Here is a 13,673-nt window from a genome sequence, read left to right on the forward strand (position 1 = left end):
TCAGCAGGTTTGCAGCACAGAGCGTGGCGCTGCCTTGACCCGAACCATTCAACGGGCCGGGGAAAGGCGGTGAAGCGACTGTGAAACATTAGCATGGGACAGGGTTTGTCCTGTGGCTCCTGCCCACCCGGCGCTGCCCTACACGTGTCGGTGGGAAATAACCTCCCAAGTGCAAGTGCAATGAGAGGTGGGTGCCCGGGATGCAGCTCAGCTGTGCATCCTCAGGCCACATGAGCTGCAGGCTGGGATCAAGCTGCATGGAAATGTGGCAGCAAAGCCTTCCCCTGGTACGCTGGGCTGGTGATTAAGTAGTTGGGACTGGGGCCAGGTTGCCGAGAGCAAGCGTATCTTCTCACGTTGGAATTTGTAGTGCGCATTGCATGCGAGAAATGTGGTAAGAGCAATTTCTGCTGCGAGGGGAAAAGGTGACAGTAAAATCTGTGCTGCTGCTGTTTATTGCAAGGAAAGATCCATTAAAACTCATTCTGCTTTTCAGAAACAAGGGCCGCATTAGACTCTGGAGCGTGGTATAAGCGAGACAGTACGGTGGTTGGTTTTGCGCTGGGTGCCTGGGCTGCAAAGTGCCTCGGAGCAGAGGAAAACCCTCGGCTGGAGCCTGGAGCAAGAAGGGAATAATCCCAAGTATCCCCCAGGTTAGATTTTCTTCCCTTTAACTCTTAGCTGGTGTAGCACAAGGGGGGCGGCTATCAGGCCCCGTGGGTCTAGGGCACGGCCAGGGCTAGAGCAGCGCGTGGCCGTCACCAGGAGCTCCCAAACCCCGGCTGGTGCAGACGTGGTTGGACGAGGCTTAGTGACGAAGGGGCTGGAGATAGGAGGTTCTTGGGACAAGGGTGGAAGAATGCTCCTCCGTGGGTGCTGTGACCCCTGGCGAGAGCTGCCGAAGCCTGGGTTGAAAAGCCACCGATTAGCACTCCACCGATTGGCACTGGCCCCTGTGGTTTATCTGCCGGAGAGACTCCTGCAGCTCCCCCGACGCGGCTGGGTTGCAGGGGGTCTGTCCAGCTCAGACAGGGGCATTGCAAACCCCAGGCTTGCAGGGACCTGGCAGAAGCACGGGGCTGGAGAAACCAGAGCTGTTTTTCTGGCCGCTGTCTTCATTTGTAAATGATCAGCTGCTCTGCAAACACAATGATTCCCCTGAACTATTTATAGTTGCCTGAGCTGGGTTGAGCTGGGAACCCTGCCCCGGCCCCTGGCCACCTCTCTCGGGTAACCCCTGACATTCCCCTGCCCCGGGACCTGGGCCGGAGCCGGGGCTGTCTGGGGCTGTGCGGCATGAAGAGGACCATATGTCCCTCGCCCGCAGCCAAGCGCGCAGCTGTGCTCGCAGACTCGTTAACTCTGGGATGTGGTGGGGGTCAGAGCATGCTGGGCATGAGGGCGGTGGAGTGCAGGAGCAAGGCCAGGCTGCCCTGCCACGTGCAGCTGTGCCAGGCGGGGAGGGGAGACAAGAGCACTAGCAGCTCTCTCCGGGCAGCACGGGCCGGAGGCAGGCGCCCAGTTCTGCTCTGAGCTCTCGGCCTGGATCCCAGCATCCCCGTCGGGGACCTTTCTAGGATGGCCTTGCCTGGTTCCTCCTAGCGTCTCGTCCTCTCCTATCCCATGCAGGTCCCTCTGTGCCACCTCGTGCTGCCCTCTTCCTCAGCCCTGTCTGATCTGACCTGATGCCTATGAAAAAGGACCAGGCTTGGGCACCCAGAGGTCATTTAAGCAAGGGGCGTGCGGGGGAGGAAGAAGTGGGGAGCCCGTATCCCTCCTCCAGCCTGTCTTTCCTGTGCCCCTTGTCCGAGATCTTGCGAGCAGGACCCAACCTGGAAGGGGCCTCCAGGGCCTTGTTCCCTGTCTGTAGCTGGCTCTCTGCTTCCATGCCCGTGGATTCCCTGGGGATGTGGATGGGTGACGGTGCCACCCCCCCGTGTCATAGTAACCTCCATTGGCATGTGGAACATCAGTCATGGGTTGGGGGGGGACCCAGGGGGGTGCAGTCGCACCCCGCTTTGATTCCCTCTCCACCCAAACTTTAAATCCAACTGCCTGGGAGAGGCAGTGGCATTTCTATTCAGGCAGCAGCAAAGGCATCAATTGACTTCATGGCCCTCTATCATCTCCCTGATTCCTGCTCATCTCTTTCTACTCTACAGATGTGAATGGCCGTCTCTCCTTTTCAGTGCCCTTGTTGTTCTGCTATTCAAACTATCCTTTCTTCGGTAGCATTGCTGTCTCTTAGCCATTTCTAGTCATGCCTCTCTTCATGTCAGCCCTGCAGATTGTTTGTAGCTCTAGCTAAAAGCCTTCACTCGGGTGTGCTCATATGATCTCAGGTGTAGAAGTGATGGACAGTGACATATGGGAGGGACTAGCAAGAAGGATAGATTTTGTTTTATGAGTAAGAGCCATTTTCGGTCCCTTTCCCTTTGTTTGGTTGGCAGCAAGTCGTGGGAGGTCAGAACCGGCGGCTCCCTGCGTGGGATGACTGCTAGAGGAGCTGCAGAGCTGAGTTGCAGCCGCTGCGGTCCCAAAGTGACGTGAGAGGCTGGGGTCTCTTAGGCTGATCTCTTGTATCATCTCAGCTGCTAAATTGGGGTAGAGTTGGGTGAGTTATCAAATGCAAGACGTTCTTCAGCCGGTCTGGCCAGATTTGGGGAGGGGTGGTCCTGCTGCCGGCGGTTGGACTAGATGACTTCCTGGGGTCCCTTCCAGCCCCTGCTTCTCTAGGGTGATCTGTGATGTACTTTTAACTACAGAAGTAATGACATGATCTCTTTAACACTTTTTTTTTGCCTCGTTTGCTGTGGGTGGTTTTTTTTTTAAACTTAATGTCTAATTAGCAAATCAGCGCACGTTCCAATAGTTCTGCTTGTTTCTGCTTTGATCTTAAACTGAGTACTACGGCGCTATCCCCTTAGCTTATTGGTAAAGCTTCTAGTTTCTCTTTAACCGGAGAAAAATATGTGCGGATGTGCCGCACCGTCTGCTCCCCACTTTTCAAAATCCAGGTCCCTCCATTATCGGCGGCCCCTTCGGCAGGGTCCCCTTGTTACGGGATTGAAGTGGAGGGTCCCAGGGCACAGCTTGGCCCCATCCCCAGCCCGGACTGCAGCACCTCTGGGGGAGGCTTAAAAACCCCCTGACACATGGAGCAGAAAGCAGGGAGAGGAAATCCCTCCTAGCCCCCTGTAGCAACCAGAAGAGGCCAGAAGCCTGGGACATCCCTGCGGCAGAGCACAGGCATCGCTGCACCCAGATCACCCCAACCGGTGCCCATCCAGCCTCTCCTGGACACCTCCCGAGATGGGGAGTCCTTGGTCTGCGTAGATCCCACCGGGATCTTGGCTGTTGGGTTCTCCAGTAGGGAACGGTCTCCACTTGCCAATGCCAGGTGCAGTGCTGCAAGACAGGAGTGGCATCAAGTCCTTTGCGGCACCGTCGGTGCAACAGGATAAAGGCGACGGCCTCCCTACGGCCACTTGGTCTGGCCCCGTTGCGTGAGTGGCTGCAGGAGCCCCCCTCTCTCCAGCCCCAGCCACGCGCCCACACTTGCAGCCTCGGCTCTCGTGCCCACCCGCCCTCCCCGATGCTCTTCCTGAAAGTCGGGTACCAAATGGACAGCGGGGAGGTCCCGCCGCCCTTCCCTGCCATCCCTTCAGCGCACGGTTCAGGGGAGCGGAGGGTTGTTTGCAGATGGGGGGAAGGGAATAGCCTGGGACGTGAAAGGACACGTCTCTGCTGCAGCTGCACCCTGCAGAGCTCTGCCGTGCGGCGCGGCCCCGCTTGCCCACCCCACCTTGCAGTCACCGAGCTGGGAAGGGTGGCGGGGGGAATGATGTCTCCTCCCCAGGCCATGGCTCTCAAGTGCTGAGATGCACATCTGGAGAGCAGTGGGTGTATGTTTGTGTATGGAGGAGAGAAGCCACATGGGCCTGCTCATCAGGACTGGGAACAAGCCTTGCCTTTAAGAGGGTAGGATGCTTGTGTCCCCACCTTGGTTTTAGACTGCCCCCCCCCCCATATCCCATGATGCTTTGAGGCTAAGGATCACGGGATGCCTATCCCTCCCCCCCTTTTTGGACTGCCCCCCCCATCCCATGATGCTTTGAGGCTAAGGATAAGGGCATGCCAGGTGATGTTCAGGTGAAGAGGTCCCACTCAGCCAGCCAGAGGGCCTGGTGTTTCCACCCTGTTCCTACAGCTCCGGACACTGAGGGGCCATGATCCTGGTGGGAGAAGGGGGCAGAGTCCTACCCCAGAGGGTCCTGGGATGACAGGGTGGGATGGAGGAAGCCCCCCCTGGGCTGCCTCTGGTTGTTGTAGGGGCAGCTGCCGAGTGGGACGAGGCCGGGACGGGTCCAGCCACCCGTCGAGTCAGCTTCGGCACAGTGAAAATCTCTCGGCAAACTAGTGATGGACCCTGCTGTTGCCTAGTAACTGCAGCTGGGATTCACGCGCGTCAGTCGTTAGCCTTTGGGCACGTTGGACATCTCGTGAGCCCAACGGTGGCCTGCGATGGCAGGGGACCGGACTTGGCCTGGAAGGATTTCTCTCCATGCAGTCCCCGTGTTGCCGTCCTGCCCTCACCCTGCAGCAGCAGCGTCGCCTGGCTGCATGGAAACCCCCTGCCTGCATCCCTCTGGGACCAGGCAGGAGCATCCGTGCTGGAGCATTGCGGCGGAGAGGAGCAGGGACTTGCACTGGACCCTTGCACACGTGCAAATCCTGCATCAGTCCGAGAGCATCGCAGCGTTTGTGCTGGGAGATGACGCACGATTTGTGCTCAGAGGGAGTTGACATCAAGCTTCAAATTCCTGAAGGGCAGTTAGAGAGAGGAAGGCTGGAGTCGGGCTTTTCTCTGTGACTTTCAGGACAAGAGCAATGGCCTCAAGCTCTAGCAGGGGAAACTGAGGCTGGAGATTAGGAAGAACTTCCTGACTTAGAGGGGTCACACACTGGAGCGGGCACCTGAGAGACGTGGTGGGGTCTCCATCCTTGGAAACGGTCAAGAGCAGGTTGGACAGACACGCGGCCGGGATGGTTTAGCCAGGGCTGAGCCTGCCCAGTGCTGGGGAACAGGACAAGACGTGGCCTTGTGAGGTCCCTTCCAGTCTGACTTTACCTAACTACCAGGACAGCCACGACTCCCCCAGGAGTCGCGCTCGATTCCAGGTGATGGCACTGGGGTTAGAAATCATAGAAATCCTGGAGAAGCAGAGCTGGAAGGGACCTGCCGAGTTCACATCTATTCCTACAGCCCTGGACACTGTGAGGGCCACGATCCTGATGGGAGAAGGGGGTACCCTTCTCCCATCAAGTCCTACCCCAGAGGGTCCTGGGATGACAGGATGGCATGGAGGAAACCTTGGGCCACATGTGGTTGTGGGAGCAGCTGCAGAGCTGAGGCAGGATCAGCCCTGTCCAAACCATCCTATATGATCCACGAGGTCCTGAGTTGCTTTACTGAAGAGTCCGGAGGGGATCCCGAGCCCCGAAGGGGAGCAGCCTATCCGCTTCCCCTTAAAAGCCAACCTGGCAAGGCTGTTCCCTGCTCCACGGCTCTCATTTTGGAGCTTGTCTTGGCTTCACGGCGCCTTTTCCTTTTCTTAATAGATTGAAGTGTCCAGGCTGGAGCCTGTGGCGGGGGACCAGGAGGCAGAAGGACACTTCCAGCAGAGTTTTGCAGGGAGGGGAAAGATTGCTTTCCCAGACTCGCGGCTCGGCCCAGAGGGTTCCCGCTGCAGCGCCGGGGCTCTGCACAGTCTCAGCAGCGTTGGCTCCGGGCTCTTGGGTAAACACCACGTGGCCCTGGCTGGGGAAGGAGGCTTGGCTTGCAAGGAGCGTTCCTCCAGAGTCGAGGGGGGGAGGGAAAAAGCAGGCAGCTGGCATGCACCCGACCCCATCGCACCCAGAGCCCTAGCAAGAAGGGGCCGGGACCCTGCGGAGACCCGGGTTGTAATCCGGGCTAGGTGCACGGCACCAAAAAGTCGGCTTAACCCGTGCCTGCCTCCGTTTTCCCATCTGCCGATGAAATGGGTGTAATGTTCCCTTGTTCCTGGCTGCACCCTCACTGCTTGGCATATTAACTCTCACGCTCCAGGGTATCAGCGCCTGGTAACGAGGAAAACCAGGTCCCTGAGTGGCTCGGACAGGGCTTGATGCACCTCTCTGAGATCTCAGCCCCATCTGTGGGCACTGTGGAGGTGGCTGGGGCTGGCAGAGGGGAGGCGACTGGCTTTCCTCACCATCCCTGTGATTTTGAGTCCAGAAGCTCTTCCTGGCAGGACTCTCAGGCAGGCCTGGGCACGTGCTGCAGGACTGAACAGGGGTGCCGCTGGTGTGCTCTGGATCTGGAGCATGTTACGTCTTCTGGAGCTGGGAGGCCATGGGAGAGACGCCAGGAAAGGGACATCCATCACTGTGGGGTACAGGGAGAGGCTGGATGGGCGCTGGCGGGCGGTGCTCTAGGTATAGCAATGCCCATGCTCTGCTATGGGGATGTCCCTGTCTTCTGGGTTGTGCTGGTTGCCCCCCACCCCCTTTCTGCTCCATGTGTCGGAGGGTTTTACGCCTCCCCCAGAGGCGCTGGGTGCTGCTGCTGCCCAGGCTGGGCCAATGCAACCCTGCAGGTTAGGCTCAGACCCACACTGGGATCAGGAAGGGATTTCCCCCCCTGCTCGAATTGGTGCAGACTGGGGGGCGGTGTGGGGTTTGCCTTCCTCTGTAGCTGGGACACAGCCTCTACCTGGGATCTCTCGAGCATATACTAACAACCTTTTATAGAAACAGGACGTTGTCTGCTGCCGTCCCCCTGCTTTCCCTGGGGCAGGTTTGGGTGTGATGCCTGGTGCTGTGTCGGGGGTGACGGTCGTCTTACAGAGATTTTAGACTACGGATATGTCTGGGCTGGTTTGGACAGGGCTGATCCGGCCTCAGGCAGGGCTTGGACTAGATGTAACCCGCTTCTTTATGACCCTGTAACTCTCTTGGTGTTGGTCGGAAGAGATGTCTCCCACAGGCATGGAGCAGATGCTTTGCTGCTGTCGGGGTCCGGCCCAAATTGATCCGGCAAGAGAGCGCATGCTGTCGAGCTTAGGCGCCTGCCTTCGGGCTGGAGCCTTCCCGCGGAGGCAGAGCTCCCAGAGACCTCAAGGGAGGGAATCCATCAGGACACATCCCTCGCATGGCACTTGGAGGATGAAACGGTGGAGTCCTTCAGAGCTGCAGTCGTGGAGCAGCCCTGGTGTGAAGCCAGTTGCCAACATCCAGAGGCACGGTGGAAGCAGGAATCCTTGGCAGCAAAGCACCCAAACGTTGCAGGACACAGGGTCACTGCAGATACCCGGCAGCCTGAGAAAAGCCGCCGCGTGGCATGTTGCTTTGAAGGCCACGCCGAGTCTGTCGGGGGGCTTTGGGAAGCTGGATTGTGGCCCAGCTGACACCAGAGCAGACCTGGCGTTACAGGGAGAGCTAGGACAGCTGCTCCTGGCTTGCGGCAAGATGGTTTGAGACCAGTTTATCCCAGTTGGGGGATCAGTGCAACCCTGCAGGGGTGAGGAGTCCTCCAGGCAGAAGAGAGCAAGCGGCTGCAAGGAGGCCCGGATTTTGCATCGGGATGGTGGGAGGCTCCGTGCCTTGCAGGCCGGTGGGTCTGAGGCGGCTTCATTTTAAGTGGAGAGGAGGCTTTTGATGAGCTGGGTTTGAAAATCCTCCATGCAGCACACAGGGGAGCCCCGTGCGGTCTCAGCCTGCTGTTCGTTCTGTAATGGACACTTATCATGGGAGCCGCCGTCCGGGGGGGACACGGGGGGGTGTGGACAGGGTCCCCAGCATGTGGGGACATGGTTGGGGGTGGTGGTGGGGGTGCTAGGGAGGGATTGCAGACAGAGATGCCCCCAGCAGGATAAGCAGAGCCATGTGTGCCTCTGGCTCCAGGCTGGCTGCAGACCTCGGCACGTGGTGCTTTGCTTCAGCTTCCATTCGCGTCTTTGAGGGCGGGTAAGGGACTCCAACGGCCTCGCTCGTGGATGCCGCCGGAGGCGGGTGGCTCTAGCCCTAGCCCAGCCTTCGTCATGCAGGCACCGTCTTGCAGAAGCCTCGTCACAGGCTGTGGTCCGCGCTGTCCTGCAGAAACAGGGCGACGGGCCTGTCTGGCTTGACTTGCTCTGACGTACGGCTGGGATAGAGCCAGCAGCCTGTTGGATTCCTGGCTCCCTGCAAGCCCAGGGGAGTTTTGACACGGATGCCACAGAGTCTGGCTGCCCACCCCCAGCTCTGCCTCCGGCAATGCCCTGGAGGTGAGCTGCGGGGGTCGAGCCCTCTCCAGCACAGCAGAGCGGCTTTGAATGCGAGCAGCTGGACGAGCAGGGTGTGGGTCTGATTTTACAGTCAGGTGGGGCCCGGTGATGCTATGTGGGCCCCCTGCGGGAGACCTCCACCAGCATCCGCAGCTTCTCCCCTCCAGGAAAACCCTGTGCAAGCAGCCACCTGCCTGCAGCTCGGAGCCAGCCCTGTGCATCACGCGCTGTTCTTGGCATTTGGGGCAGACCTGGGGACTTGGCAGGCCCCTTCTAGCTCAATGTGCCTCTTTCAGAGCCATGCAGTGGGGTTTTTTTGGCCGGGGTCCGGGGCAGCGCTGTCCCCCGGGGCATGTCTCGCTGATCTTGTGCAGGCAGCCAGTGAAATGCTGCTTGGAAAGCTGTCTAGGGCAGTGGTTTTCCATCTTAGACTCTTGTTAAGAGTCCAGGCCCCCCTTGGAAAATGCCAGCTCTTTGCTTCCCCTCATTTTTTGACTGCAGGAAAACGTTGGAGCGATTCTCCTGTTGCAAAGGACTCGGAAAGACCACAGCAGGGCAGTGTGTTTGTGACACTGTGGAGCCCCTGGGTTTGTCTTGTGAATCGTATCTAGGGGTTTGCACAGCTAGCGGTGCTCGTGTTGTGTAGGATCCCATGGGGCCCCGGTTGAGAATCGCCAGTGTAGGGGGAAGGGAGTTCTCTTTGGCACATGCAAGAAATTGCCTAAAATTGCAAACAGGGCTGTGTTTGCATCCAGAACTCGAGGTAACTCTGGATCCCTTTTCAGTGAGGGGTGGTCTGGGCCAAGAAATCCCTGGAAAAAGTCTTCCAGGGACTGCGGCAGTGTCGGTGGCCCCTGTGTAGCACGGTGGCCGGTGTCCTACCATGGGTTCAGGGCTTCCTCCACCATTGCTTTGTCTACAGGAGGGTCCTGCTTAGTTGCAACCTCTTGTTTAGGCTTGGTCACGTTGAATCGGACCGAGGCTGGGCTAGTTTCAAGGCTCCCGGCTTGCAGCCCCTCACTCTCCATAAGTCCCCCAGGGCCCTGAAATCGCAGGGGTTTATCATCCTGCTGCGGATCTGAGCACGCTGTCCGGTCAGAGGGAGCCTTTGCCGGTGCAAAGTTCAGAGAGACTTTGAAATCCAGGATGTTGTGGAACGGGGATTTGTCCGGGTTGCAGAGAGCTCGCTATGGGGTCTGGAGGAGGGAGGGGGGGTCTCTGCTTCCCTTTAATCTGCACTGTCTTCTCTGATCTTGCGTGGAGTGGCTGGCTCTCTCGGGCGTGCCATCACCACGTGAAGGGGAAGGCAGCTGGGTCCTAAGGACGTCCGTTCCCTGAAGCGTCGGCGTGCCAAGGCAGAGCGGCGTTCAGACTACAAGCCCTCCCTCCTCTCTCTTGGCGTCGGCTGCCTCAGTGTTTCCGAGATCCTCTCCTTGCTGGCTCTCCCGTTCACCCCGGAGCCTCCCAGGCTGCGTGGGGCCGGAGTCTGCACTGTGGAGAAACAGGCAGGTCGTTACAGAGCCCGGAAAGGCACCGGCTTCGATCCGTCTCCCTCGTGACCGATCACCTTCCCAAACAGCTGTCCTCCGTCCGCCCCGCCGGACCCTCTCGAGCGGTCTTGGCGCAGGGGGAACCGTGGCCGCAGGGTCGGTGGGAAAGGGAGACGGCTCCGTCCCGTGGCTGCCAGCTGCCTCCTGCACCGTGCACGCTTGGTTTTGCTTCTCTCCGAGCCCGGCGTCTCCCCGCCCTGTTTACTTCATCCCAGCGCGGTGTTTTTCCACCGTCGTTCTCCGGGCAGGGCTCGCTTGCCCCGCCAGCTCTTGCTCGGCAGGCTCCTCTCCCCGGCAGAGTGATTTACGAGGCCTGGGCTGAGCGATTTCAGATGTCCAGGCCGCCCGAGGAGGAGTTCGGCTCTCCAAGGGACTGGCAGCGGGACCGGGGAGATCCTCTTGCAGGTGAGTCAGGGCTGCACAGTCCAGGTGAGGGTGTGCTGGTGGGCTGTGGGGGGTGGAGAGGTCTCCTTCGCCACCTTTTTTTCCTTGGCTTTGTGCTGCGGCTCCTAGCAAGTCTCCGCCTTGATCGTACCTGGCAAGCCTCCGTTCCCACCACACCCCAGTGCTCGCTCGGGGCCTTGGCGCTGGGGACGGTTGCTTTTTGCAGCAGGCCTTGCCAGGATGACGTGCTGGGTTGCAACCCAGCTGCCGGCTCTCCGGGTTTCTTGGCTCGGCGTAGCAGGGACGTGAAGACCCAGATTTCTTCGAGGAGGAGAGGGAATGCCGTTGCATGAAAGCTTGGTTGGGAAGTCGTGTCTGGGGGTTATCAAGGAAATATGACGCCTTCCTCACCCTCCTCACCACTTCCCCATGGGCATTTTCAAGGAAAGATCTTTTTCCTTCATTCTGCCTTTCCAAATCAAGAGGCCTCTTTTATTGAGAGCATGTTGTATGAGAGTAAATACGGTACCGACGCCCATGTCTGGCCTCACTTGCTCCTGGTTATGCAGCCCAGCGGGTTATGTGCAGCGGTGTCGCACGGGGGATCTCCAAGCACAAGGACTCGGCTGCGCCCCCAAGCCGTTCTGTAGCGGAGTCGCTATTCGTTTTGTAGCTGTGCTCTTGAGATCCTTCCCCAGCGCAGCCCGTTGTACCCGTGTCTGCTGCATATCGTGTTCCCTCTCTAACTCTGCTCTCGCCACCACAGGCAAATGTGGCTGTGCAGTCACTTAGCATGGCTTTCACCCCAAATCTCATAGTGTTTGCACTTTGTAAAGCCCCAGCTCCTGGAAGCACGTGAAGATCAGGGATCGTTTTAATAAAACATTCGGCCTGCAAGGTTTCAGAGGGGAAGGAAAAACAAGTGTGACCTGGAGGCTGAGAAACCCAGGGATAAATAGGGAACCTAAACTGGCTGAAATTAGGACATGAAGTACTGTATCTTCTTGCATCTGCTCAGCCCTCTAGAAACAGCTGCTGGAAATTGGTGTGCACATTATATGCAGGAAATACGGTAAGAACAGTCTCTGCCAGGTCAAACCAAGAGTAAAGCCTGCAGCGATCCACAGGCAGCTGAGCCGTGAGCCTCGCTGCTGCTATCGGTGACCTAGCACAAGGGACGAGCTCTTTTACTTCACTCTGTTTTTCAAATACAAGGCGTTTGTTATATCCTGGAGTGTATTGTATTCAAGAAAATGCGGCACTTTCTTTTCGGGGTGAGAAGGGGATTTCTGACTGAATGCACGGGGCTGGCACGAGGGTTTGGGAAGCAGGGAGATCTATTCAGTCACCTGAGCCGGGTCCCAATGCCCTGACCTGCCAATGTGGGGCCTGTGGAGGAGCATCTCTGTGCTAGCGGGGCAGGAGACCAGTGTGAACGCACGGCCTCTCTGTGACCATTAAAGCCAGGATTAGCAAGTGCATTACAACCCTAAGGCGCTCGCCGCAGCACCGGTTTCCCGGCGTCTGCGCGTGCTGCATAGGTCCAGCAGCCAGCGCTGGCATCGCGGACGTACAGGGGTCAGTGAGGGCATCGGGAGAACCCCGCGTTCCCGGTCCTGGATGTTCCCGGTTCTCCTGTGACTCCATTGTTCCTGCTCAAGGGTCGAGTACGGGCCTGGCTTCTCTTGCAGGTACTGTCACGGGGTCCCGTGGCTCTGAGCCGTACGACTTGACCCGGCTGGACAAAGCCTTGGCTGGGGTGAGATAGCTGGGACTGGTCCAGCTTTGAGCAGGGGGCTGGACTAGATGTGACCTGAGGTCCCTTCCAGCAACCCGGGGAGGTCTGTGCAATCTGTGCGAGCCAGGTACAGCCAGACCCTCCCTGACGCATCGTCGGCTTAACGAGATGAATGCAAACACTGAGGGATCCTTAACGAAACTCGTTGGGCTGTACGTTCCCAGGAAGCAAGAGCAGGCAGGCGTAATTACCACCTGGCGTCTCAGCCCTGGGGAGCTGCGAGGGGGCGACGGGCTCGCTTTGTGGGGCTGATTTTTGTCAGCCAGCAACACGCCCGGCCGGTTTGCCCACTCGCCCGGTGCGTGTCCCGCCCCGGCTTGGCATTCGCCCGTGCCTACAGAGCCCCGGATCTGAGCGAACACGTCCGTGCGAGAGCCCTGCTGCGCTTAGGCGAGGTTTGACTCTCTTCCCCCACCTCTCTCCTTCCCCTCCCAGATCCAGTAATGATGAATGGTTCCAACGTGGCCAACACGACGACGTCCAGCACGAAATCCAAAGAGGACCAGGTCGTGAACGGGCATGAAGAGAAGGAGAACAACCCTTTCGCCGAGTACATGTGGATGGAGAACGAGGAGGATTTCAACAGACAGGTGAGACAGGGAGGCTCTGCCTTTGGAAGCAAGGACACAAGCGGTCCTTGCCTGGCCCTGTCGGGCTGCTGTGTCTCGAGACATGTACTCCTGTGCTAGCACTAGCGTCAGGTCCTTGTGCGCCTAAATCCTTCCCTGGATCAGTTTTCTCCCTCCTCCCTGCCAGTCATCTGGAATATTTGTTGGTGGTTCAGCCCATGCTGCATAGCTGCAGTGTCGATTGTACGGCCCACGGGCTGGATCCGGCCTGCAGCACCTTGGCTCTCCCAGAGAGCTGGGAAAATCGGGGCAGGGCTCGCTGCTGAGCGCCCAGCTACAGAGCCCCAGCGGAGAGGTGCGTTGGGGTCGAGATCCAGCCTGCGGGACCTCACACGAGTTTGACACTCCTGCTCTGTAGGATCTACAAAAGTGTCCCTCCGGGGGAGCTGCAGCTGGCTTGTTGGTGGCAGAGAGGGGCTGTCCCCATCAGTCCTTTCCTGAGACCAAATGATTCCAGCCAGATTTGGGTGGGTAGAAGTTAGGCCTGTCTCGGCGGGTGCAGAAACGATATTGTTTTTCCTCAAGCACGTGGTACTCGGGGCCCTCCTATTCCTGCGTGCCCAATTTGGAGAGGAACCGGCGGGTGGGATAGGGGCACGCGGGGCAGCCGAACATTGGAAGGGCTCTCGGTGGGAAGCCACGTTCTCCACGCTCCCCAGAGGTGGGTGCAAACAGCTGGAGCAGCAGCTGCCCATCGGCGGGGCCCCAGAAGCAATGTAGCCAGCGTGCTTTGGTGACAACCCCTCCACGGCCCACCTGGCCTGGATGGGAGGCTGAGCAGAGGATATCTGCGGTTGTCCGAAGCTCTTCAGACGGGGGTGTAGCCTTTCCAGCCTCTAAGCAGGGGACACGGCAGCCCTTTTTCTCTCCTCCACTGCTGTCCTGACTCGCCATGCACAGATGCACATGGAGCCCGTCCCCCTCGCTGCGAACCTGGCCTCGCCGAGCTGCTGTCCCGATGCCAAGCCTGTGTGATGTGGCAGGGGGCGGGGTCCCGGGCAGGGGG

The 13,673-nt window shown here is 58.8% G+C and overlaps 1 protein-coding gene across 2 annotated transcripts in view; it reads left to right on the plus strand.

Annotated features, from left to right (window-relative positions):
• Positions 1–496: 496 nt before the first annotated feature.
• Positions 497–13,673, plus strand: part of PAIP2B (poly(A) binding protein interacting protein 2B) — a 21,383-nt gene continuing 8,206 nt past the window's right edge. Inside the window, exons 1-2 of one of the 2 annotated variants that reach the window (XM_006031621.3) lie at positions 497–653; positions 12,474–12,628. In XM_006031621.3, the coding sequence (XP_006031683.1) occupies positions 12,482–12,628 (147 nt within the window). In that variant the 5' untranslated portion in view covers positions 497–653; positions 12,474–12,481. Of the gene's footprint in view, positions 654–9,579; positions 10,262–12,473; positions 12,629–13,673 lie in introns of those variants that run through there. The other variant, XM_006031620.3, reaches the window with a different exon arrangement.

Source organism: Alligator sinensis, unplaced genomic scaffold (assembly GCF_000455745.1).
Source record: "Alligator sinensis unplaced genomic scaffold, ASM45574v1 scaffold1408_1, whole genome shotgun sequence".
NCBI lineage: Eukaryota > Metazoa > Chordata > Crocodylia > Alligatoridae > Alligator > Alligator sinensis.